This window comes from Alosa alosa, chromosome 6, assembly GCF_017589495.1.
Source record: "Alosa alosa isolate M-15738 ecotype Scorff River chromosome 6, AALO_Geno_1.1, whole genome shotgun sequence".
NCBI classification, from domain to species: domain Eukaryota; kingdom Metazoa; phylum Chordata; class Actinopteri; order Clupeiformes; family Clupeidae; genus Alosa; species Alosa alosa.
The window spans coordinates 18721914-18749811 of record NC_063194.1 but is presented as its reverse complement, the minus strand read 5'-3'; the positions used below and the strand labels follow the sequence as shown (position 1 = coordinate 18749811).

At 42.0% G+C, this 27898-nt stretch overlaps 1 protein-coding gene across 3 annotated transcripts; it reads right to left on the bottom strand.

Annotated features, from left to right (window-relative positions):
• Positions 1-172: 172 nt before the first annotated feature.
• LOC125296132 (choline transporter-like protein 2) lies at positions 173-27790 on the bottom strand. 3 transcript variants are annotated; one of them, XM_048245828.1, is made up of 23 exons: positions 27576-27790; positions 15542-15590; positions 15217-15290; positions 14523-14607; positions 14219-14303; positions 10022-10135; positions 9856-9916; positions 8854-8974; positions 8117-8200; positions 7910-8022; positions 7557-7688; positions 7257-7356; positions 6706-6798; positions 6207-6291; positions 5836-6098; positions 4165-4259; positions 3845-3948; positions 3611-3684; positions 3421-3491; positions 3150-3238; positions 2835-2919; positions 1869-2030; positions 173-1151 (listed from the first exon to the last, which is right to left on the bottom strand). In XM_048245828.1, the coding sequence occupies exons 1-22, from the start codon at positions 27604-27606 to the stop codon at positions 1891-1893; spliced, it is 2148 nt and encodes a 715-aa protein (XP_048101785.1). In that variant the 5' UTR covers positions 27607-27790; the 3' UTR covers positions 173-1151; positions 1869-1890. The 3 variants fall into 3 exon arrangements, with proteins under 3 accessions (XP_048101785.1, XP_048101784.1, XP_048101786.1); XM_048245827.1 differs by lacking the exon at positions 27576-27790 and adding an exon at positions 19429-19752; XM_048245829.1 differs by lacking the exons at positions 1869-2030; positions 27576-27790 and adding an exon at positions 19429-19749.
• Between the last annotated feature and the right edge of the window lie 108 nt (positions 27791-27898).

Sequence of the window (27898 nt, the reverse complement as noted above, 5' to 3'; positions counted from 1 at the left end):
ATTGAGTGTGGATAATGCATAAGACAGTTAGAATCATATAGGCCTTTCAGCGTGATTTATTTTTGTGGAGAAAATGTGCTGGATTGGGCGGCGGTCATATTTTGTACCGCTCTGCGGTACATCTAGTTTATTATTTGACTTATAAGGAAGAAATGAATAAAATGAAAAGGAATGTCAGTACAAATGTTTTCCATCTTTATTTCTCTTCCAAACTGAACCATAAATACATATCAACGCTCCAAGCAGAAACAAAACTAAAACACATGAAAGTATTTGAGGGCATACTCCATACTTTCCATATTAACCTTTTAAGCACCAACTCCAAATAAAGGGTTAACTCACTTAAAATTGTGTGTCTTTTGGCAGATTGTAAAAGTAAAGAAAATCTAAAAACATTGCACACATATTTGGAAAGACAAAAAAAACTTGTGTTCTTTAGCTATTGAGATGGGATAAGGCACATTTGAGATTGGCTTCACATAATGTAATAACAAGACAACAAATCACAAAGCATAACAGTTTTTTCTATAAATATGGACTGGAATTCCAAAGCGGATACTGTATTTCAAACTGAGCAATATTCATGCTAATAGAATGCTAGTAGTGCTTACAGCTGACTTTAAACCTTTGTTATGTAACGGACTTCAGTTTTTTTTGCTAGACACAAAAGTCACAAATTATTTAAAAAAATAAAAAATACAAAAATAAAAATGCCTTTGGTGTGATGTCATACCCCAGTCACATATCATTCATGTTATATAAAACTGTGTAAATGTGATACACGGATACACGTAGAGAACAGTGTCCAGTCTTCTTCGAGTTGCATAGAAGTGTGATATATGTTCTTTCTTCTGATTAAAACTCCATATATCTTCTGGTCCTGATCAGTTTTTGAGTTTGAGGTCAAAAATTGTTCTTATACTTCTTTATATACAGTTTATATGGCAGTTATGGAAAGACTAGCTTAACTGAGATGTTCAGCAGACCTGCTCCAGTCATCCTCCACTTCACTTCAGCGACACCTTCACGCCACTTGGGGGAGCACTACTACTCGCTCTCCGTCTTGTTCTTTTTCTTCAGAACTTTGAGCAGATTGTCAGGCATCAGGTAGGGTCTCTCTGCACTGCCGTCGTTCCTCTCCAGATCCTCCACTGTGTAGAAGACAAAAAGAGAGAAATTAAACAAAATGGCACATGGAACCACAGATGTGTAGGCCTTTAGGTGGGGGACACGGAACCACAGATGTGTGTAGGCCTTTAGGTGGGGGAACACAGAACCACAGATGTGTAGGCCTTTAGGTGGGGGGGAACCACAGATGTGTAGGCCTTTAGATGGGGGGACATGAAACCACAGATGTGTAGGCCTTTAGGTGGGGGAACATCTATGTACTCAGAGCTTCCGCCACTACTCCTACAGAGCTCTGCTTAAAGGGGCTCTGCTTGATGGCCACTCAGGGCACTCATGTAAGTCATTCACTTAGTAAATGGTATGTTGGTGAGAATGTGTATGTGTGTGTTTGAGTGAGAGAGAGAGAGTTTATGTAAGTTTACATTAGGCATGTGAGATTGTATTGCATTGCAGACATTCATAGTGTTTTTTCATGATAAACTCATCAGAACTCATTGTCAAAGAAAAGTAATGGGTATATCAGCATACTAATAAGTTTCTGCATGGAGAATGTAGATGTTTATGTAGAAAATCCATCACTGCCTCACACATTTACACCACTTGTTGTTGAGGCAATATTGTTGATTATATTGATGATTATTGTTGAGGCAATACTTATTCATAGCCTAGTGTTTCACCCTTAGTGTGTCTAACTGAAGTACAAAAGTACAATGTCCTGATTTGGAGAAAGGCTGAATGACCTCAGCACCGTCCTCCTGCACTCTACTCAGCCGCAGGCTGGACGTCCTTATCCTCCCGCTCTTGCGGTGTTGCCTGGTCGCCTTTAAAGAATATATCATGGATCTCTGCTGACATGTAGTAGGGCCTTGCTGCAGAGCCATCATTCCTCTCCAGATCATCACCTTCAGGGATGTTGGTGTGTGGTGTGTGTGTGTGTGTGTGTGTGTGTGTGTGTGTGTGTGTGTGTATATATATATATATATATATATATATATATATATATATGAGTGCATAGATGTGTTTGTATGTGTTTTTTGTGTGTGAAACCCAGTACAAAATGGAGTGTGGACAGTGAGATGCAAAGATACAGAAATGTAAGTAAATTTGTAAGAAATGTAAGTAAATGTCAATTTGAATAGGTGTAGAAAGTGAGTTAGTTTGAAGAGTGTCACAGTAGTGGCAGTGGTAAGGGTGATGAAAATGGAAGAAAATACAAAACATAAAGGGAGAAGAGAAAAAGGAAATAGGTCAGAGGTTAAAAAGAGGAAAAAAGCATAGAGCATTATAGTGCCTGATACTGAGGTCATCTGTGTGAGTGATCCTTACATGGTCTGTTGGTGAACATAGCACAGGACAGTAAAGAGAAGATGAAATGATCATTGCATATCTAAAGGGTAATATGTTCCGGGTATTGCATATTCCCCAGAGGCACATCATAGCTAAAGCCAAAGCCCAGGAATCAGAACAATAAGAGTAGAGTGAGGGTGTCCATTGTTTGTATTTAAGGAATGAGGTCTGCCAAATAAACTAGCTTAGACAGACAGGACTTTCTATGTGCCAAACAGTCTCATGTGCAGCTCAAACTCTGAGGTTACATTGAGGTGCCAGCAAGGTTTCAGTTCCTCCCGAGTAGAACAGAATGGCTTTCCGCTAAAAGAGCATGTGTCGCGCGCCATATACAGCTGTGGTGGTCTGCGGTGACTTACAGAAGCAGAGGAAAAGTGTGTCCACACACATGGCATAGACGCTGAAGAAGCCATGGGCTATGAGGTAAGAGCCAACAACAACCGTCTGTGGAAAGAACACACAGAGGAACACACACACAAAAGTACATATTAGGAACATGATCCTCTTACAAATAGCCACAACAAAAACATAAGAACATTTGTGTTTGTTTGGATGATTATGGAGAATCAAAGAACTTTGTCACCAAGGAACATACAAAAACATGAGGTCTATAGTTATAGAATGTTATTTCTGTGGCATGCTGCATGTGGGAGTTATGAATATGAATCCCTTACCAGGATAGGAACCCAGTAGTAGTTGAGAGTGGGTGCTGTGTCCTCGAAAGCCTTCACTCTTCCAGAGAAGAAAAAGAAGGCAAAGACCCCTACAAGACAGAGAGGAGGATGGGTCAGATGTCAGATCAGATGTATTTTTAAAAGTAAGAAAGTAACTTTTAGAAAATCCATAGTTCTGCAGGGTAGGCATCTAAAAACCATGGAATTCAGTTTTTCAGTTTTCATTTAGTGATAGAACTCAAGTCTCCAGGAAGGAGACAGTTTCTCTCACCTACTAGTCCTACAATGAGAAGCTTTCCCAAAAACAACAGGAAGTCAGTCACTTTGTCCAAGACCGTAACCCTGCAGAAATGAGAGAAAACAGGGTATGAGCTTGACTAGACACATAAATCAGAATTAGAATTGACATGACAAGACTTTGACATTCAGGATCTCATCACTTCACAATCCATTTGTCTCACCTTATGATATTTCTCATTAGAAGGAAGAAGGCATCTCTGGCCGAAGTGCAAAAGTTTTTGCCATATATGGCTACCTGATGAGAGCAGATGATCAAGAGGATTAGGAAATACGGGTGTGGTCACATTAGACAACGACTGCAAGACAATGTTATGACCTGATTAAACGACCGACTGACCCTCATCCCAACCCAAGGGAATGTCACCTCCAATAGAAATATTTCCCATGAGACATACCATGATATATGCATTCCTGTTGATGAATTTGATGAATTTCTCCAGGCACCAGAAGCAGCACTTGAGACAGCACAATAGGAACTTTGTACATTTGTTTTGGGCTCCTAAAGATTAAGAGCGATAAAGAAAAATGTGACACACACACAGCAACTAGCGAAGGTAGCGGTAGGAGTAGGAGTAGCATAACGTGACAACATACATGTGAAATACTATCAAGTACTATTACTTTCTGTTTTTCTACACATGACATGGATTGCTGGGTGTGTTCTCAGTTGAATGGCTGAGGGTAGGCCTACATAGGTGTGCATCTGCTGCCTCACCTTTGAGCTTGTGATCCAGATACTCCAGCAGCACTCTGATCACCTGGATTATGGAGAGGATCAGAGAGCCAAAGGCCAGGGAGCCTGTGTGATATCTGCACAGGGAGGGTAGGGCAGGGTGGCAGAGGGGGAAAAAGATAAATGTGTGTGTACAGGTACATGCTCATAGACATACACATGCAGTCAAGTACATACAATTAGAGCTTTAACAATGAATTGATTAACTGCCATCCATTTTGATAATTGGTTAATTGGTTTGAGTAATTAAAAAAAAAGTCTGAATTCTCTGATTCAAGCTTCATAAATCTAAATGTTTCCTGGTTTCTTTACTTCTCCGACACTAAAGTGAGTATCTTTGAGTTGTGTACAAAACAGGGTATCTGCACATTTCCCAAGTGCAAATTTAAAGACTTTTAAGACCTTTTCAAGACATCTAAATGGAAAAATTAATACTATACCATGGCAAAAAAAACTTAAAACTGTTTTATGCAATAGTTTTTTTTCTACTATAGTAGAAACTCTTCTACTATTTTTTTTTATTTTAACACCCACCCCATTTGGGATGTCTACAGAAGTTACCAAATATATTTTGGTGAAAGAAAATAATTGTGTGTGAATTACCTTCACAGCTATTCAATGCCCAATTTTAGGGTCTGGACTGCTTGCTTTTGAAGCTGGCTGTACATATCTGGTTGTGCTACTGGCTGAGGCTGACTGTTCTTCACCTGTGTCTGTAGTAGCCTGTAGATGTGTTTTTTTTATGTAGCCAGTCGCCGACAATATGCGGTTATAGGCCTATTTCACAACTTTTGCGAAGTAGGCCTACTGGGAAAGGCTGGCAAGCAATCTGCAGACCGATATTACAGGTAGGCTATTATAACTTAGACAGATATTTAATTAGGCGAAGCCAGCAAAACACGCTGGAGAGATGCAAACAGATACACTTAATGTGTCTTTCCTCCTGATTGAGAAAACGTTTGTTTTCTTTTTCTGTCGGTCCGTGGTTCCTTCATAAATTGCGCAGCAAATTATCAGATGAGTGACAGAAGCACCACGCGTAATTTGACCAGCAGTCTTCGCGTCCATAGTTTGTGAAACGATGCTGCGTCCGACCAAAGATTCTAGAAGCCCAGCGCAACTCCAAAAAGGAGGACAAATGAGCGTCCGGCTTGAGGCTGCGCTGGCCACTCTATCGCTAACTGGCTTACCCAGCTCTTTCTCCCGCTCACGTAGGCCTACGTTATCTCAGGCCTCGGCTATACCACGAAAACGTAAGGCATATTTTTACATATTCTTACCATTTACACTCACATCTTTAACGACCCGTGAAAACATCTTCACTCTGCAACCACTACACTTCCTTCAGTAGCCAGTCACTTATAGATTTCCGTTTAAAAAAATACACGAAACCAGATGGAGACATTTCACTCGCTCTCTCCCACTCGCTGGCGGTCCCATACACAAATGTAATACATCCTTTTCGAAAATTCAAGACATTCCAGACAATTTAAGACTTTTCTAGGCCCTAAAAACCGAAAGTTGTATTTAAGACATTTTAAGGACCCGCGGGAACCCTGACAAAAGACTGACATTTGGGGAAGTCATCTCAAGGTTTAAGAAACACCGATTGACATTTTCCACCATTTCCTGAACCAAGCAACTAGCGCCCACCTGAGTGCCCTGCCGAGGGAGGAGAAGATGGGACAGGTGGGCATGTCGTCCGGCTTGACGAAGGCCCAGTAGTAGGAGGCAAACGCCCCTGCCAGAGTCATCTGCCCCAGCGCAGTCACAAAGTTAGCACACCAGAAAAACAGGAAGACGTTGTAGAACTGCAGGCCAATGAGGTACTTGTGGTAAACCGTCTCCCCGCCGTAGAAGGCAAACAGGCACTCAGAGTCGGGGCACTTGGTCTTCATATCAGATGTGCTGAAGTTCTGCAGAGAGGAGAAAGTGTGTCGGCGTGGGTGCAAGTATATGCGTTATGTGTGTGTGTGTGTGTATTCGTCAGAATTATTGTAATGTGTATGTGTATTTATACTGACCTCAGGGTTACATGTCTGTCTCCCGAACTCACACTCTGTCTCATTGAAGACTTTATAAATGGGTTCATTGGAAGTGGACAGGAACCTGGCCAGGGTGGGTTAAGGGAATACAAACACGATGTATTGCAACAGGCAACATTACTCATTTTCCCCCATTTTGTTGCAGTTTTGGTGCCAAAGATATTTTATCTGATGACTGATTACATATAAAACAGACTGAGTATGTATATCAAAATAGACCTTGAGGTCCAGTTCATACCCAACTATGCCATAGTGAGTCTATGTTGAGCTAGGGTCTGTAGATAAGCCTAAAACTAGACAATCTAACACCAGCGTGGGCTTACAGTATCCCATCGGCCAATCCATTCAACAGCTTCCTGGACAGGTTATAACTGTACACGAAACAAAATTAGAAAAGAAAAAGGAAACATCTGCAGAGTGCAAGATAAGGGCTTGATGAACCCATAATGCACTGGGCCAACTCCAGCAGAAAGGATACACGGCTGTGACTGCCCAGTAGGCGATGACTATGGCCAGCAGCAGAAAGGTCACCAGGGGGTAAAACAGAGAGGACATCATGTGACCGATGGCCCTGTGGACAGAAAAAGTTACTGTTAAAGGAGAAATCCGGTGCTACACTCTGGGGGTATGTCCGTGAGCTCCCACTTACATGCCCCCAGAGTGTAGTGCTGTAGCTGCCTGGCTATGTTAGCTGCTGGCTGTAGCAACTCAAGCTAGGTAAAACCTAACTTCAGGACTAACCTCTTTTCTCCAAAAGAACCCTTTACATGTATTGTCTCTGAAGTGACATCAGTTAGATCAGCTGTAACTCACCAAGGTAAGCCAGTAACCTTGCTTCGTAATATACTGTACCCCTCAGGTGACATGTGTGTGTTAATGTACAGGTAGTTAAAAGTTAGCAGCAGTGTTGTGTGCGTGAGCTTTGGGGAAGTGATGACTAGACAGTGCAGTCAATGTCTCTGCCTGCATCAGTGGCTGGGCGTGACTGAGTGGACTATGAGGCACGGGCCCAGCCCACTGGTCACAGACCTGCTGGCCTCCTTGATGAGAGCGATGGCAATAAGGATCCTCTTTCGGAGGAAGATGAGGAGGAGGATGATGATGACCTCCAGGATGGCCAAGATGATCACTGTGGACAGATGATGTGGATGTGACCATGCATGGGGCAAATTGTGAAAATGGCAGTGGATATAAGATGGACATTTGGACTGCTGTGTCCATATTATCCATGCCCATACAAGCAAAAATCATTCATTCAAATGGTTTATTTCAGAAAATGGAGGGTGCACAGTTACTATTCTTTTATTCAAACGTTGGTACTGTACTTACTGAAAGCCAGCCATGTCTGTCTGATCTGCAGGTAGATGGAGACGTCCATCTGGAGGCCCAGCTCTTGGAGCGTGATGTCCGCCCCCGGCTCATCCTTCAGGTGGGCATACTCCATGTAGCAGTGGAAGATACCTGGAGGAGGGAGACCAGACGACTACTCAGAGGGACATGGAGGTAACTGAACTTAATCCAATTTATACAAGCCAATACAGAGAGTATCGAGCAGGCTGAAATTAGATTAGATTAGATTAGATTAAACTTTATTGTCATTGTGCAGAGAACAAGAAGAATGAATCTGAATCAAGAACTTATAAGACATATTTATGGATGCGGGGGCTGAGAGAGGGGCTTACCATATCCGATCACCAAGATGACCAAGACGATCATGACCCACACCATGATGCCAGCTAGGAAGCGCAGCAGGACAATGAAGATGAGACTGATGACCATGGCCAGCACTAGTGCTCTATGGAATGAGAGAATAAAGAGATAATGGAGATCACATTTCAATTTACAGAGCAGGCAAAATGAAAGACCAAGCCCTTGACTGGTGCACTCACATTAGGATCCAGTACCATGACTGTGTGTAGTCTTCAAAGATCTTCATGGCTACTTGTCGTGCTTCAATAACCACAGAGGCATTTCTGTCCGTCAAGAAAAGCAGAGTTTAATAAGTAATTGAAAGATGTGGGCTCAGGTAAGAAGGAGCAGCAGTGAGCAGTATATAATAAGACTGGTATGGGAGGTTGCGAACTCATGAAACTAAACGCGTTCTCTTTCTGCTTGCTGTGTAGGTGAAAAGAACAGTACTTTGGATGGATGCTTCATCATTTCAATTACAAAATTACACTACCCTACCTCTTCCCAGACTTGTGAGTCGTTCAATAGATTGAATCTTCCAAAACAAACTTCTTATTTTTCTTTCAATGCAGGTTTGCTCGTTCTTTCATTCTACAGAAATATGTGTAAAGTTTAAATGTCACTCTTTAGATAAAGGGAATGTGATCTTAATTTGCCAGATGAATAAATCAGACTTGAACAGTGATCGGTGCATTCAAATGTTGGCGTAATATTCAATTTGTCGCCCAGGCATAACCTAATTGACTGGAGGAAAGGTTAGTTTCAATAGGGATTTATTGCTCTCCAGCTTGGGTCGATAGCCTTCCCCCATTTCCCCTGCAATCAGTACAAATAACCATGATGCTACCTCTGAAATCACAAACAACATTAGTAAGCAATCAGCATCTTGTGGTAGATGGAGAGGCCCATCCCGGGTTGGGAAAAGTTTGAAACTCACTTCACTCCATCGAGCAGGTCTTTGGCGGGTCTTAGGCCACTCCCATCATCAAACTGCGACTGGTTGCCCACGAGCACGTCCTGGCCCTTCCTGCTGAGGGCAGGGAAGCACCTGCGGGTGACTGCAGCAGAGCAGAGGAGACAGGCAGGTTAATGAGCCGAGGGGCACACATACTGTAGGCTGGCCCACATGTGCTGGAGGATAATGTGACGCCTTGGGCCCTTAAAGAAGCACTATGCAACAATTTTAGCAAAAATGACCTTAATTATGCAGGTTGAGAGTCGTTCTGATACACTTTCTGGGTTGTTTGGTGGGTGCTTCGTCTCCCCCTATCGCTTCTCCGCAGATATATGCAACTTGCAACAATATGCAATATGCAACTTTCTGTTCACGGTCCGAACAAAACCGGATGTGACTTCATAGAAGTATCCAATCGAGCCTCGAAAATGTAGTCAGATTGTAGTTTCGAAGAAGACTGCAAAACGGACGCCAACTTGGCTTTGTTGCTGTTGAAATTGTAAGTAGCCTGCCCTTGGGTGAACTTCGTTTTTGTAATGTGGTTTGATAGTCTCTTGAACAATGTTTTTTGAACAGTGTTTGCTTGACCGTTTTATTGTGAGCCCTGTTTGTGTTTAGCTTGGTTTCTTGATGGCTAGCTCGCCTAGCTAGTGGGGATTTAGCATAGCAGTCACTGACAGTGTCGTGAAAAATACGAGCCCAAATCCAGCGAAAACCCAGAAACAGCAAAGGAATAACCAGACCTGCATAGGGCTTCTTTAAAAGGGGAGACCATTACTTTCTCTCATGAGTCTCAGTCATTTTACATCATTTTGATGAAACAGAGATAGGATTATTTTATGTTTTTAGCTGTTAACTTTTTTGCATTTGTTTGTACTTCATACTTTGTAGCCTTAAAATACCTTTTTAGTTAAGCAGTATACTAGAATACATGTTAAGGGTATTTACTGATTAAACTGCAGAGTATGGGTATCCAGGACTTACAGGATTTGCTTGGCAGAAGCATGGCAGGACACAGGCCCTCCTTTAGAATCTCCTGTACAGGCTACAGCAAGAACAAAACAGTTCAGATCAACTTGTGTCACAAGCCGCACGTGCGCGCACACACACACACACACACACACGAAACACACACACACACTGGACTCACCTTTGCTTTAGTTGCACCTTCCTTACAGAAATCTTTGTAGTAATCCCAGTCTTTGCTTACAGCATGTGCTTTCAACAAGGTCATGAATTGCTTTGGACATTTCTCTACACACAGCTGATGAAAGGAAAAAAGAATTAACGGTCAGGACTAAGGGTGTTTTCACATATAGTCCTTTTAAAAGAACCAAACTCAATCCCCTAAAAGGTGACCATAAAGTGGACCAAAACAAAAGGGACTCAGTTCATTTTGTATTTACATTGCGAGTTCATTTGAAAGAGGACTCTGAAGTCTTTCTGGTGCACTTCAGCTCTGATGGGGCCTCAAGTTTTCTTTCTGTTCACACTATACCTTCTCTGGGGGTCTCACACTTACTGCTTTGGACTATGGGCTATATAGTTGCTTTGGGTTAGTTATGTATTTTCATCATTATTCATCATTAGGTACAAACAAACAAAAACATGATTAGTGTGGTGGTTTGTTTCATAAATATATATATTTTTCTGAACACACACATACACACACACTATAAAGGTCATTCCAATGTTTGGGCATTAATATCATAAAAACTAGATGTACCGCAGAGCGGTACACAATATGACCGCCGCCCAGTCCAGCACATGTTTTCCACAAAAATAAGTCACGCTGAAAGGCATATGTGATTCTCACTGAATTGCGTTATGCACACTCAATTCTCACTGGTATCTGCTAGACAACAAGTACCAAAACATGATTAGTTCATAGATTTCACATGTAAAATACATTTTATACAACCCCACCCCCATCTTGCCTGTTCATAATTCTGAGAAATTCTTGAATTGTGTGCATGTGATAGCGTGTACATGTTTATGTTTATGTGTGTGTGTGTGGGTGGGTGGGTGTGTGTGCGTGCATGTGCATGTGCTTGTGTGTTTGCCTGTTTATGTGCCTGTGTGTGTGCATGTGCATGCATGCGTATATATGTCTACTGCAGGGTTTCCGTTGTCCGGTAATTACCAGACATTGCCTGGCAAAAAAATGTCAGACAAAATTAAATCTCTCCGGTCAAATTGTCCGATTGGAATTGGCTAATAATCCCGCCCCCCTAACGCAATCTGAATTTGAGAATAAGCCTTAAAATGTAAGCCTATATTAAAGCAATACGTCCTTTGGCTATGTTTTCAAATGTACAGGCTCTACCGTTTGAAAGCTATTAAACAACACGCATAGCCTATGCTGCATTTCAAATAGGAAACATTTCAAATCGGAAGTGCACGCTTAAAACATCCATGTTAAACAACGAACAAATAAGTGAGGCGGTTCAAACATGGCCAGGCCCAGGCAGACTAGTCTTAAAAGTTTTTCAGAGGTAGGTACTCGAGGCCATATGAGTCTCTTTTTCCAGGTGGGTGAGGGGCGGGTGAGGGCAGAGCGCAATGGATGATGATAAATTGGTAAGCGCCAAGCCTCAGATGTCCTATGTCTGTCAACTCCACCACCACCAGATACTTTTAACGAACGGTTTGCACCTTTGTCTGTATGCGGGCATTAGCATAGCGATATGGTCTGAAAGTCCAATGTGGGGGAAGCCTCAGGATGATCTCCTCTTGTTGAAAATCAACATTCCAGATGGTCAACTCCACCACCACCAGATAAAATGCATAGGCCTAAGTGTCGGGCGTATCTGTCGGAATCATGACGTTGGAAGAGGAGTTGCCTGGTTGCGGCCCCTCCAAGACACTGTCTTTCTCCGTGTACACTGGACATGCAACTGTGTTCTGTACCCAAAGCATACAGTAGGCCTATGCTTTCTCTGTCTATGATCTGCAGGGTTAGGGCCTCCTCGACTAGGAGATTGCTGGTCCGCGGATAATTTCCGGCACAATTAAACGGTATCATTGAACCGGACCGAAAGAAAAAGAAACTAAACATTTCCCAGAATAGGAAATCTTTCTTAATGTATTGTTATCAAATAAAGAGGCATAGCCTTAGGGGGTAGTGGTGTGAGCGCTCATTCTTGTGTGTGCGCATCTGTGCAAGTTAAACAGTGGAACCAAGATAACGTGGGTAGCAGCAACAAACAACGTAGCCTTTTTAAAACAATGAACGAAGCGGACTCTTGCTGTCCATGAAAACATACTGGCTAGATCTTGTTAGGCATGTTTACGTAAGTTAGGCTAATGAACATGTTACATTCTATTCAGCTTGATTATGTCATTCTTTAAGCTACATAGTCAGTTTTCCTCAACTTGACTAGGTAATTAAGAAGCGATAATATATTTGACCGGCATATCATCAAAATGTCCGGAAAACTAAACCTCTGGCACCATTTTTTCCTAGCGGAAACTCTGGTCTACTGTGTGAGTATGTGTCATACGTAGGATTACTGTGAATGTATGTGTGTGCGTGTGTATCTGTTTATGCACGTGTGCATATGGAATGGGTTAACATGACCCCTGGAGGCAAACATACGGAAAAAATTGGTCATTCTAGGCCCTACGGTTCTCAAGATATTCACAAAAAACTGTGTCTGCCCTACCCTCCTTTCAGGGGGTCCAGTACAGCAGGGGGCTACAGATCAAAACCAAAAATGATGGTTCCATGCTATCCATGTGGGATTACATGCCCACCAAGTTTCGTGGTACCCCGGTCTTTCAGTGTCCGGGAATCCTTGTTGGTGTACGGTCACTAAATGTACACATAAATTATTTTATTGTAAGGCCCCCCATGAACGAAAGTTCACAAAACTTGGCATGCATTTGGAGGCGCTATACATGAAATGAGTGGTTATGGAATGGGTTGACATGAGATCAACAAAAAAAAAAAATGGTCCTCCTAAAAAAAAGAAAAACCCGGGGTGCAGTCCACAGATCAAAACGAAAAATGATGGTTCCATGCTATCCATATGGGGTTACATGCCCACCAAGTTTAAGTCTACCCCGGTCTTTCAGTGTCCCGGAATCCTTGACGGAAATTTGGACATGAAAAAAAAAAAAAAAAAAACCCTGACTAAACCTATATGAGGCTTCGCTGCGCGGCGGTCATAATAATATGAATTTTCTATATGGGGTCTTAAAAGCCATGTATCCTTCTAGCCACAGTGTATTTGTTTCAAACATGATCCTAATCTAAGCGTGCTCAGATGACGTGATAGACCAGGCGCTGTTGCTCACCTGTCCATCATCGTAAAGCCTGATTTGATTGGTCTGCCCGATTTAGGGCGAGCATACTTCCACCACAATGGAGCAATGCCTTTCATTAATGTTATTAACAATATTTGAGGTCTCCACATATAATGGGCTTGAAGGTTTTAAGTATTAAAACATGGGAAGGTTGTGATTTTCGGTCATTTTCAGATGAGTAGAATGGTATGTGTAAGGGTAGCTAGTAGGCACATGAAAATCTATGTGGCAGTAGCTCAGTGTATGGGCATTTAGTGTAATGTTGTGTGCCAATGTTGTTCCATAGATAAAGAAATAAAGTCAAAATCATTGTTTTACCTCAGGGACAAGAATGAAAATGCACAGGTATACAATGAAGGAAACATGGTACATCATTGGCACTCTGAGCATGAAATGACTATAAATTGAGGTAGGCCTATTCCAACATCGTTCGACATTCATAAAGTATTGTATTTGCAGACTAAATACTGATTGGTTTGTTCCAAATCTAGGGCCTATAAAACTAATGGGCAAACAAACTTTTAATGGTCCAGTCATACTGAAAACATGTTTGTCTTCAATCTTACAAAATTGTGCAGGCTAGGAGTACAGCTTTTTAAGATATCAATGTCCAAACATGGCCACCATGATGAGACATTTTTGAGAGTGTAAAATTGATGATAAGGGTAAAAAAACTACTGAAAACATTGGAATAGAAAAAAAAAATATTTTACAGGTCTAACTTCTGGGACCTAAACATTATGTAGACAAACTTTGAGCAAAATCTAAACGGGGGAACAACCATTTTCCTGGATTCTGTCTGATTTGACAGGCATTGACCCTAATGCAGAGTGGTAACAGCCTTTTAACTGCACTACAGCTTCTCTCGTATGTTTCCCTTTAGATGGATCGGAGTTTGTTTGGAGTGTTCACTTCACACTTGCTGAGTCATTGATCTGAGTCTGTTTAGAAGGCTGAACGTGACAACACCCTATGACTAATGGTGGAAGGATATCAAAGAGGCTCTGGGAGGTGAGAGAGAGGGGGACAGGGTAGCAACCTGAGTGGTAGGGCACTGGAACTCCAACAACACCATGGGGTTGGCACACTTCATGATGTTAAAGTAGAACAGCTTGGTCTTCTTCCTGCCATACAGAACATGGAGGGAGGGATGAAGAGAGGAAGGGAGAGATGGGGGTAGGGGCTATTGTAGATTTACAGATAAAGTGAATCAGTGAATGTTCGGCTCCAAACCAAAGATGTGGTGTGTGGTCAGAGGCATTTTCAAAATACAAAGCACACCAACAACCAGTAATGTGGATCATAGCATTTAGGCGAACTTGAGAAAGATGGGAGGAACTTACGCCAGTGGCGTGCCAGCCTGTCCACAGAACTGGCCTCTGCTGTCAGTGGGGTAGATCACCTTGCGGGGATCGCCCTGGGACCAGGCTTAGAGGGGAGAGAGACCAACACACCATCACAGACTGGCCAACACATACTCCTACAGGCACCAGGGACTGGCCCTGGTCCTGGCACAACCTCAAAGTCCAGGAATACACCAATGACAAACCCAATGCTGGAGAAAACCTGTGGCCTACTCTTATCAGTGTCTTAACAATGCAATAGCTCTTAGCGCGCACACAAACATTCACACACAAAACTGATAACATAGCCTCTATTATTAGATAGATGTTGTTTTTGCCAGCCTGGTTTTATGGAACTGGCCCTAATGTCGTTGTAATAATAAATATACACTGTAAGACTAATGACAACTGAAATTTGATCCATCTTAACAATCATATTAATAATATTATGTTTGGTCTTTTTGCCTTTAATCAGATAGGAGCGTGAGGAGTGACAAGAAGCGAGCAGGAGAGATATGGGTGGGATCGGGAAATGACTGTGGGTCGGATTCAAACCCGTTTCCCCGTGGGCACTAGAACCCGCATGTGGTACGGATGCTGCTGCTTCTGCCACAGCTCCTGCACTATTTGAATATCTTAGATTTGGCACACAGATGTTAAACAAATACTCTCTTTTCTGTGATGTCTCACTCACCCAGAATGCCAACGGCAAAGTAGCCCAGGATGGCCACAATAAAGAGGATGCAGCAAACAATGTCTGTGCAGCCCCTGTCATTGGAGAGATGGCGAGAGGAAGAGTGGGTGTTAGAGAGAAAATGAGAGTAGGGTTGCAACAACTAATTAATTGGGAAAAGACTGATCAACATTATTTTTTTTTACCATTTTCTAACATTTTAGCGATCAACTAATCGATTAATCGAGAAAATAATCGACAGATTAATCGACTATGAAAATAAGCCCTTAATGAGAGAGAGGCTTTCCACCTCTTGGCATTTCAGTTCAGCTCTACTTTTCTTTACCTGTTGTGGATTGGTCCTTTGAAGGTGGGGTCATACTTCCTGGGTTCACCTGAAAAAAAAAAATAGATTTAAACTTTCTTTAGACTGATGCTGGTGCACATATTGTTGCCTCTACATAGATAATAAACAACAGGGAATATCCACAAAACCAAAGTAAAAACCAAAGTCTCTCCAGTTAACAGTGGGAGCAATTCAGATAGAGGGGGCACAGAAAACAGAAAAGGTATTAGAATAGAAAGGATAACATGATATCTCTATTCACTGGACAGTTAACCATAAGTATCCTCTAATTACTGAGTAGTCCCTATAAGAACAGTTATCTTCATATGTTCCTCTGCCTTTTCCATAAGGGATCTCCAGAAGCCAGTGCGTGTGGCATTCCCACACAGCCACGAGTGAAATGTTATTCCTCCCCCAGGACAGACACGCCTGGCAACCCACAACATTCCTCCTTAGTGATTCACACAGGCCTCCACTGACCCCCCCAACCCAACCCAACCCTTTACACTAGGCCGACAGCATGATGCACATTCATACTGAGATTGCCTGAACAACAAGTCCACACCACAACAATGGCCACACATTACTATAAACCTCCTCAAAACAAGGACAGATGACAAACAACTAGTCACAAAATTTTTAGAAGGACAGTCACACACACACACACACACTATTTTGTTTGTTTGTTTTCAATTCTTAATATTTGAATTGGAACATTTTATGTGTATAGGGATCTATGATATGATGTGTTGGAATCTATGATGGGCATAAAATAATAGCCTACACAAATGTACTTTGTAATGTATTTTGAGAACAGATTGTTGGCCTTAAAGCTTGAAAACAACAGGGGTGTAGGATGAGTAAGCCCATCTCATTCATTTCCTCCAAGGCGTAAATACCACAACCTCTAGGGTCATTCCACGTCAATTCAACCAGGGCCCACGCACTTAGGTCTTAAAAGATTCTGAAAAAAATACCAGGTGTTACCCAGGAGACACACTGTAAAATTACTTTTATGTAAGATCAATACTTTCCAAGATACAGCATTTTTTTACGGAGGGGGGGTCAAAAAAAGGAATAAATAGGAATATAGTAGGTAGCAAAATCGTCACGTTTGGCCTGGATGATCCTGCGGTTTATACACAATAAGACTAATACACTGTAAATTACTATAAGTTACTACCAGCTTTCTCACTCTCAAAGCCCTGTAAGTAATGGAGTAACACCCCAATGTAGGCGTTATGTACACCCAGGCCTTTTACACTTTATTGTGAGAACCTTTCTTTGTGAACCTCTGTATATGAACTTCTCTATGAACATAAGTGGACCTCTTTCTCGTCATCTTTGTACAGAGAGAGAGAGAGAGAGAGAGAGAGAGAGAGAGAGAGAGAATGACCACTTTCTTTTGGCCTTGAATGCTCTTCTTCCCTAGAGTCTCCTGATCTTCATTAATGCCAGCCTGTTTGAGTTAACGCTAGGAGCATTGCCATGTCCAACAAATTGAACTACATTCCATTGTACAAATGGCTTCACAAATGTCCTTGAACTTCGGCAACATATGGTAGTCTTCCACTGCCCCACTGTAGACTCTAGACACAAAAATGTGTGAGTTTGCAACTGGTTGTAAACTTTCAGTCATACAACATTTGATGGCCATTGGACCCTGATTCTGAAGGAGTCAAGAAAGACTTGCCAAAAGAAAGAAGATAACAAACAGAAAGAAAGAAGTTAGCAGTCACCCTTATGGTCTTCAGAAACTGCATTGCAAGCCAACTTTAAGCAGAAAAGACATTGTGACCCCTTTAGAAGTACAAGGAGATCGGAATTCCAGGTCACAAACAATTGGTTGAGGTTAGAGAGATCAAAGTCATTTTGGCTTAAAAAAGAAATATTCGACTAATCCACCTGATGCAATGTAGCAACAAGGTGACGAGGCCAAATGACACTAACGGATGACTCATGACCTAAAGTGACTATACCCAAAGGGGACAGAACAATCTCAGGTTTAAATGCAAGTTCACACAAACAGTCACAGAGTTCAGGACAGCTACGAATGAATACGAATGAAGCACTTTTCCTCTGTCGCACACACACTATTTGTTTATCTAGCACTGGCTTTGCAAATAACGATGTCCACAGACAAGGTAGACTATGTTGCATGATTTTATGAAAGTATGATGGATTGCGACATCAGAAGCAATTGAAATTTGTAGTTTCTTATGTCTCATTCCATCAAACTACAGATCCGCTACCCGATCTGGCAAACTTACATAGTGTGGTTATAGCCGATAGAGGGTCGCGAAGCGAATGCAGAAGTGCCGAATTGATGAACCACTGAAACGATTTTGGAAACTTTATTTTAAGGTACAAAAAAACTCTTTGATGTTGCTTTAATGATATATAATAATAACTGGAAATGATATTCAGAGGACACTTTATACTTCATATAAAGTCTCTTGATTGTGACAAATGTAAATGGTACCATTTAAACAGACCTCATCCCACATGACATGATGATGGTCATTTTGGTACCACAGATGCATGAAGACCCAGTCAGACCAATGGTAGGAAAAATCAAGAACAGAGTTTAATTTACAATGATGTGCATTAAAGGGGAGAGACAGCATGACTTCACCTAAAGATCCACCAGCTGCTCTAACTAGACAACCACACTAAATCAGACTCAATCAGCACAATAATGCTAACCTAGCAATCTGGAGAGATAGCTACTGATGCAGGGGGGTTGCACCCATGCAGAACAGTGAAACACTGCAAAAACATAATATTCCCTTTATCTCTGAACACAGTCACACACAGATATATGGTCATCTCATATGTGGAAGAACATAACAAAAAGATCAGGACATAAGTTATGAATATAAAAATCAGAAGTTCTGAAACCAATACTCTTAATGAGCGTGAGTCTTTCAAGCATGATCTGAAATTCACGTTGCATGTCTACAAAATCAGACTGAAGCTAATGTTTGGGCAACCACATTCTTCTTTTTAAACTCTCCCCACAAGTAAACACTGACCTCTAAACATTCACTTTTGCATGACTGCAGTAAAGCGGCCGACTACTATGCACTGATCGGTCGGTGTGATTTTCTGTCTGTGTTGACCTTAAATCAATAATACATGGAGGAGTGCAGACACTCATGCTCTCAGCATCTCCTGCATGTCTGATGACATAGGCTCTTTACAACCACACACAAGCTAGCTTCTCACTGAAGTCTTCTGCAGAGTGCAAGGGAGAAAAAGAAAGAAAGAAAGAAAGAAAGAAAGAAAGAAAGAAAGAGAGCATCAGTGAATGTTTGTCTTCAAACTAAGAGCATGGTGTGCAATCAAGTGCATTTGGTGGGAGGAGAGAGAGAGAGAGAGCGAGAGAGAACAAGAGCACTGACTAACCGAGAAAGTGGGTCAACAAAAGGTACAAAGACAAACAAACAAAAACAAAGCCCTACAAGAGGCATATAGAAAAAGATTCAAGCAAATAAAGCCAAATTATTTACCAGTAAATATGGCTTTAACACTCACACTGACCTCTGAAACACCTCTGTGGGGATACCTCCACTTTAATTCCATTCAAAACACAACAAACAAACAAAGCAGTGGCTGGTAGACTAGCTTGTATTTTTTCCAGCAACACACAGCGAGCAACCTTATTCCACCCAAAGCTCCATAGCTGGTAATACCAGAACTTGTCCTCTCTCCATTCAAAAGTTTCGGTCGAAACAAAGCAAAAACAAAGCAGTCGCGGCACCTCTCTCATGCACTCCCTCCCAGCTTCCTGTGATCTGCCCAAGCCGGCTCCAAAACATCTGTGCCCTCCGAGAACTCTCCCTGCTTAAGAGAGCGCACATGTGAGGGAGAGGGCTGACATTTACCATGCTTGCCATAGTGGGACTCCTCCTCAGCCATCTTCACTGTCCTCTCTGCGGTCGGTTTCCGGTCCTCTCGTCTCTCCTTTACAACTCTTGTCTTTCTCCCCACCTGAGAGTTCAACTTAACCCACACCAACTAAACCAACTGCCTCTCACTTCCTCTTCCTCTCTGTATAGCAGAGTGTATGTATGTGGGAGGAGTAGCGTGTGAGACAAACCTGTCTGGCCAGTTTGTTACCGTGGGTATCTATCGGCAGTTTCCCTCCCTGTCTGTTCAGTTGAGCTGTTGCTATTGAGCGCAGCTCTTCTTAGTCCTGTGCCTTTTGTTTGTTTTCTGGTTTCATTCAGTCAAGCCCCCTGAGACTTCCACGGGTAGCTCATTTGTTGGGGGAGGGAGGGGTGGGAACTTGGCTACCTATCAAGGTGGAGCTGGTGCAACAACAAACTCACAAACTCAAAAAGTCTAATCTCCCTGTTTTTAACCCTTGCTAGCTGGTTCTCCTTTTGCTAGAATTATATTCTCATGGAAGGTTCATTTTCACAATCCCTTTGTGCAAACAATTCTAAAGTAAAATATGTTGAGCTTCAGGTGTTACTTATTTGACCTGATGAGTACTAAGCTAAGCACTGCAGTCTGTCATCTGGACAAACTACTGATAAAAACTGGGAGGCACGTCTTCAGTAACCTTTACACCAGACTGTTTCAGTATATTTCTAGTGAAGTTTGTGTCAGTGGGGATTAGGAAGAATGTTGCAATGGAATGATTTAAATGTTTCCTGGCAGGTAGACAACAATGCAAGATGTTTTTACTGTCCCCTGGTGGTATCAAGTGTTATTGCAGCCACATATCTGTTGAGGTCTGGTAGATGGTGTTTGATCCTTATGCAGCACTCATTATGTGTCTGTCTTCTCCTGAGCTCACTCTTAATAAATATAGCTATGCTTCTAAATCCATGTCATGGATTCTGGTCAGGTCTCCCAGCCTGCGCAGTGAAACCACTTCAGATGATCCAGAACGCGGCGGCGCGCCTGGTCTACAACCAACCCAAAAGGGCACATGTTACCCCGCTGCTCATCCAGCTACACTGGCTACCTATGGCGGCCCGCATCAAATTCAAGGCTCTAACGCTTGCCTACAAAGTAGTCTCCGGTTCTGCTCCCACCTACTTGAATACCCTCATACAGACATACGCTACCTCCAGACCCTCAGACGAACGACTCCTCAGCTCTACCACCGGCGTCAGGCCAAACTTTTTCTCATCTGTTGTTCCTCGTTGGTGGAACACACTGCCAGTTCCTACAAGGGCAGGGACATCCCTCTCCATTTTTCAAAAACTCCTGAAGACCCAGCTCTTTAGAGAACATCTCCTCTCATAGCAACACTTACAACAAGTCTTGCTGATCCTAGCACTCACCAGCCGTCTTAAACTGACAAGTAACTGTTAAAAACAGCACTCACTGATGCACTTATTCTTACTGTACTCTAATGCTTTTTAAATTGTCCTAAAATTGTTGAGAATTGCTCTAAAAATTAAACTGTTTACCATGTTGTAAGTCGCTTTGGCTAAAAATGCGTCAGCCAAATGTAATGTAATGTAATGTAACTGATTTTTTAAAATAATTTCACAATCACTGTGAATGCATGTATACCTCAAACTATGTCATCATGTTGGATAATTTCAATTTCATTTTTAAGTAAACTACTTGTTGCAGATGTCAATTCCAACACACTTCCAATAAGTGTGCATATTTTAGAATGGCTACCAGTTGGCATGACATGAGATCCTTCAACATATATATATATAACATGTGTAGGACTATATAATGAGCATCAAAAAAAGACATCAAGGTTTAATGTTCAGTCTTTGAGAGCTTAACTGTGAAACTACCCATGTGCTCCATGATGTTCCTACCAAATACAAATGTTGTAATAAATTAAACTTACAATAATTCCACGGGGGCAAATATGATCTCAACCATTTAATCCACTTAATTGTGCTTATGTGTATATTAAATCAAGCCAAGACATACCATTGAATTCCTATGAGCAAAATTGCTTGATGGCTCCAGTGTTGAGACATGTAATTACCTCCAGAGCATCAGCCCTAAATGAGTACGTGACACCCCACCACAAGACGCAGGGCTGGTTCTCCACTACTACACACTCTAGTCAGACAAAAGTGGCGGCCATGTTTTGCGTGGGCTGAGCCAAGTCGTAAGGCAGCCAAAGCCTAAGGAAAAGGAACGGCTAGGAGTGTGAGAATAAAAATAGACATGGCTGCTGTGGGACTGTTCCATCAGGGTGGTCCCACGACAGCCAAGAGAACAGCTCCACCATGGAGGACAGAGATTTTCACATCCTTCTGCGTGCGAAACATCAACAGGACACAAACTCTGAAGCTGGCTTCAGGGGTTGAGCTACAAATTTCAACTAAGATACAAGTTCTTACGATACAAACCGAAGTACAAGTAATGAGTCCAGCACGTGTTTAGCCTACATTCTCACTAGCTTCTTGATATGTTTCTTTTTAATATATCACATTACAGAGAGAACGCTGTCTTGCTTGCTTTGATAAACTGGAAGCTGAACAGCCAGTGGGATCAAGTGTGTCAGTTAATTTATAAACCCTAGTGCCACTGTGTTACACCCCACCTTTACGTGGCCCTTTAGGTAGGGGTGAGCAAAAACCCACCACTGACCCCAAATCCTAATAAATAACAATTTATTACTAATAAATACAAAAATGGGGTAAATACCAAAAAAAAAATACCAGTGGGATTTATTACATCAAGATAAACCATAACAAAACACTACATAGACATGACACAAAGTCCAAATCAAAAGACGAGACAATCCCAGGCTGAGAGGCAGCAAGACAGCCAGCAGTCCCCACACCAAAAGCCTCTCCTGAGGAACTGGATCCTGGAGCCTTTAAAGGAGAATTCCGGTGTGATATTGACCTAAAGTGTGTTGAAACATGATACCGAGTGTGAACATATGTCTCATAGCTCACCTCGGCTTGTCCCCTGCACTCAGAAATCTGGCGCTAGTTAGCCAATGCTACCAACAGTGTTTTGTTGCGGTGCCTCGGGCATCGGCCTAGCCATGCAAATAAATCACTGTTTTACACCATTTACGAGGCTCAAAGTAGCTCCATACTTCATTGGTAGACTTCCGAGGGTCTTGACATTTAAAACGAGACATGGAGAACTTTGAAAAAGCACTGGTAGTTTATTTACAAGACGATTTATACAGACAGTACCTTAAGGAATTTTACCATTCAACACCATCTTGAATTTAGTCACGATAAGTCGAGCGACGAGTACAAACGAACAGCTATGGTAAGGGATCAGATTTAAAAAATAATTCAGTGGAAATAGAGGCCGACCGATAAAGGATTTTGAGGGCCGATACCGATACAATAGACCCTTTGATGGGTCCTAGTTGAGCAGCTGGAAGTTGATACAGGTGCAAATCAAGTTAATTAGTCCATTGTGATGTTATAGTGCTAATGCAAAGTCTATGGAGAAAAATAAGCTTGTTTTTTGTTAATATCTCAAAAAGTATAAAGTTTACAAAAGTGAAAAATACAATCCTCAAGTGTCATTTTCAAGACCTAATTATATAAAGTTTGAACAAAGTTTCTAATGCTAAACGGTTGAAGCTGAATTAGACGCAGAAATTTGGTGGTAGGAATAAGAAGAAGAAGAAGAAGAAGAAGAAGAAGAAGACTTCGGATAACAGAACAGTGCATTTTCATGCACTGTAATAATGACATTATTACTACAATCATCATTTGTATTATCATTAAACAAGATAAAGGTCACTCTTAAATGTTTGAGTGTGCGTGTGTAATAATTAGTCCCTAGTGGCTTATAAGCTACCTTATAATTACAATGTCAGCTTGCTTATCCCTTTACCTGCACTTTTAAAACTATTTCCATCAAGCTACATCAAACCATTTTCAATTATCAGTTGCTGCCTGCCTTCTAAAACCTACTATTTAGTGATTATTTCTGGCACTGGTGGGGTTTTGTGCTGTGCTGTAGTTTAGCACGGCTTTTCAATGAAAGCATCCTGTCAGAGAATATCAAATAGGAGATCCTGCTCATGAAAAAATGTCAGGTGAAAGGGAACATTGGGTAGATGTCAGGCAGTGATCAAAACTTACCAATGAAGGTAATTTATTGACAACATAATGTATTAAGACGTGTATTAATTAATGACAACAATAAGCCGAATGCTATCATTAGTAGCTGTGTATAAATCGTCTTGTAAATAAACTACCAGTGCTTTTTCAAAGTTCTCCATGTCTCGTTTTAAATGTCAAGGCCCTCGGAAGTCTACCAATGAAGTATGGAGGTACTTTGAGCCTCGTAAATGGTGTAAAACAGTGATTTATTTGCATTGCTAGGCCGATGCCCGAGGCACCACAACAAAACACTGTTGGTAGCATTGGCTAACTAGCACCAGATTTCTGAGTGCAGGGGACAAGCCGAGGTGAGCTATGAGACATACGTTCACACTCGGAGTTGGTATCATGTCATCAATGAATGTCATCCGCTCTGTTAGTTTCTTATCTTATCTTCTACTGTCTTTATTGTATAGTGGAGTTTAGTTATATGTTTATACTATACTAATGTTTACCATTTCTGTTGTAAGTGCATGTTGTGTGTTATGTCTGTATGCTACTGAGACCCTTGAATTTCCCCTTGAGGATCAATAAAGTATCTATCTATATATTGTATCTATCTATCTATCTATCTATGTTTCAACACCCTTTAGGTCAAAATCACACCGGAATTATCCTTTAACTCCCAATCAATCACCAAGCCAGGTGTTGCCAATCAAGGTCATTACAAGCAGAGCACCTGAGCAGAGGTAGAGAGGAGGGAGAGAACAGGGACAAACAGCACCGGAACAAATATACATCACAGGGAACACATACAGCCGTAACACACTGCATGGATCTTTTTTCATTTGATGTCAGCCATTTGTGAGGTCATTTGGACTGAATATAAATTTTGAATAATTTGGAAATTTTGTGAGGTGCCACCACCATTCTCCACACTATTATCCTTTTCATCAATAGTTCTATGGAGTAAGAGAATATTCTATTTAATTTCCCACACTTCTCCCCCACCATCACAGCAACACTAGACACAACACTCTTTTGAAGATCATCCTCTCATCCCGAAACCAACACCTCCAGTCTGTCTGGACCCAATTCCAGTCAGACAGGTAAGCAAGGACAGTGAGGGAATGATCTCGAGAGAGAGAGAGAGAGAGAGAGAGAGAGAGAGAGAGAGAGAGAGAGAGAGAGAGAGAGAGAGAGAGAGAGAGAGAGAGAGAGAGAGAGAGAGAGAGAGAGAGAGAGAGAGAGAGAGAGAGAGAGAGAGAGAGAGAGAGAGACAGAGACACACACACACACACACATCTCCCTCTGCAGGGCATCTCTGTTCCATCCACCCCAGCCCCATCCCCGTCCCTTCACATAGCCGCCCTCAGAACAGGCGTGGTTCCGCGGGGAGAACCAGGCCCAGTAATGGAGGCCAGCTGTGCTACAGCTCCCAGCAGCATGGGCACCAGAACAGTGCTAAACTACAGCACAGCACAAAACCCCACCAGCGCCAAAAATAAACATCACAGAGCCCCGCTCCACTTTCAAAGGGCCTCACTGCATATGTGTGTGTGTGTGTGTGTGTGTGTGTGTGTGTAAATATATATAATATATATAGACTACAATTACATGTAATCTAAGTCTCTGAGCAGGGCTGTGTATGGTACAGTGCAGTTCTGCTGCTCTGTGATTTGGGCTTTCCTGATATAGCCCTGACAGGGCCTGCAGGAAATACACCCACTCATTCTGCATGGACACACAGGTGGGGCTGAGTTCCTCGTGGACACACCTTCACACACATACACATAAACACAAAGCGTGCGCGCACACACACACACACACACACACACACACACACACACACACACACACACACACACACACACACACACACACACACACACACATCTCACAGCTCTTCTGCAAGGGCTTAAACCTTAACATGTAACTGGCCTGATGTAGCCTCTCTAAATATGTATGCATAAATGTATGTATGTATGTATGTACAGCATGCATGTATGAAGCAGTGCAGACATGGTTTGTGTCAATGAGACTATATGTGTGTGCTTGTGTAAATGTGTGTGTGTTGGAGAGGGACTCCTGGTACATTCTGGTGGTGCTGCTAGAGCTAGCACACTCCAGCACAGCTCCACAACTTTCTGTGTGCCAAACAGGCCTTTAGTAATTTCCTGTGTATTAGCTGCATTGTGTATAAACCGCAGGACAGTTTTATGTTTTATGCAAGTTAAAAAGTTGACCGGCAGTTACCTCAACAACAGCTTCCTGTCTCATAATTAGCATGACTGGCTTGACATTTTTTCCATTTGCTATAAAGAAATCACAGGCAGAGAGGGTTAAATCAGAGGATCTTTGATATGCCAAACGGTCGCCCAGGCAACCACCAAATCTGATTAGATTCAGCTAATACTATTGCATTTGGACAAATAGGCCAGAGCGCGTATTTGTCTGGGCATCTGTGTACGCCACTCAGAGAGGCTATGGCTGTGTGGAGCACTGAGGAGGGACTGAGACAGGAAATGCCATAAATGAGCAATTAGATACCAGGCAAACAGAGAGAGAAATAAAGAGATAGTTTTGTTTAGATGGATGGGGAGAGAGAGAAAGAGAGAGAGAGTAAGAACAACATGGCTCGAGTGACTCATCAGGCTTGGCTTGTGGTTTAGGATGTTATTGCTCTCTCAGATGTTGCTTCACTCCTTTGCACACAATAGGCATTAATGGGGTGAAAACATAACCAGGGAGAAGACTTCTCTCTCTTGAATGAGGAAACATATGCACAAGACATCACTAAAACACGTGGGCTGCCTTACTAGAAATCAGAGGCGTCACTTTATCCATGAAACCCAATTCATACTCTGATTTCAGAGTTCAAATCAGAAACCAACAGATATAGTTAAGTGAAAGGACATATAATAGGGTATGTATGAAGTGGTCCATCCCTGTTGTAGTGTCACTCCAACAATAATCCTTGTTTGGGAGATCAGACACCAGAGTCTGCCTCCCCACATTGTTGCTGATGAAGCTATTCCACAACCTATTCTTAGATCACGGGTGACTCCAAAAGCATTTGCAAATTAACTCCTCTATTTTTATCAACCCAGTGTTGTCCACCTCCCACCAATGGAGAGGAGCTATTCTCTGGGATTCTATACGTGGAGGAATGTGACACCTGGGGATGCGATGGCAGGCCTGAGTTAGGACGCTGAGACCCCTGGGAAGTCACATGCTATGCTTAGTTAGGCGTCCACAGAGTTTGGCCTGACTGACATGACTTGAAGTCTTTCACAGAAGCTCAACAGTTCTGCTGAAGACCTTTCTGTGAGTGTGCTGCAAGTTTAAATTTTTGAAACCTTAAACTTCTTATAGTGTAACACACACAGGGAGAGAAAGAAGGGAGATATTTTTGTCTCGTTTCATTTCTGTTTCCTTTCAATTCACTTAACTCTACAGACGTTTCGATGTTAGAGACAGACTATCACATGATTTATTCAGTAGGCTGCACTGTACAGTAGTTTCCAGTCAAACTATATCACATCCAGGACATGTATTCAAGCCCTGAATCCATGACGTGTGCCAAGCATTCATCTGGTATTAATTTTACTGTTTCACTGAAAACGCGCACAGAAGTAATATTGTAAAAGATTACTTAACATACGTTGAGTACAAAAGCGTAATTGGATTCTATGGATTACTATTCTATGGATACTTCCACAGTGCACAAATCTACCGTGCATGAGTGTACATGAACATGCAGGAGTAAACATTAACCACGCAGGCAGGCAGGACATGCGTTTTCCACAGTGAGCTTTCTGACTGACTGACTCTGAAAAGTGTCAGACTTGGCCTGGGCCAACGCTACGTGAACGATTAGGGCACTGGACATGAGATAGACCTACTAACAATAAACTAGATATTTAATTTAACCATGTGGTGCCAAGTAACCATCAATAATATACCACTCGCATATCTAAATAATTGTTCTATGAACGTTTTCAAGTTAGTCTTACCATATTTCGTAGTCTCGTCCTCACCATCCATGGCTGGATAAATGCGTATATCCAACTTTGTAACCACAACGTTCAAACTGCTTTCATGGTTTTTAATGTAGCCTATAAAGCCAAAAGCTTTTCACGCTCTTCGGCTTGGAATGAACAAACTATTAGACTAGAGAAAAATAGTCTCCGAAGAAGTGAGTAGACAGACCCGCCCAGTCTTCAACCCGGTGATTCAATTGAGTTTTTGACCGCCAGTCATAGAATTCACATGTGTTATTGGTCGAATCCTGTAACGGGGTTGACTTTCTTGCATGTTATAACTTGCGAAATGCCAA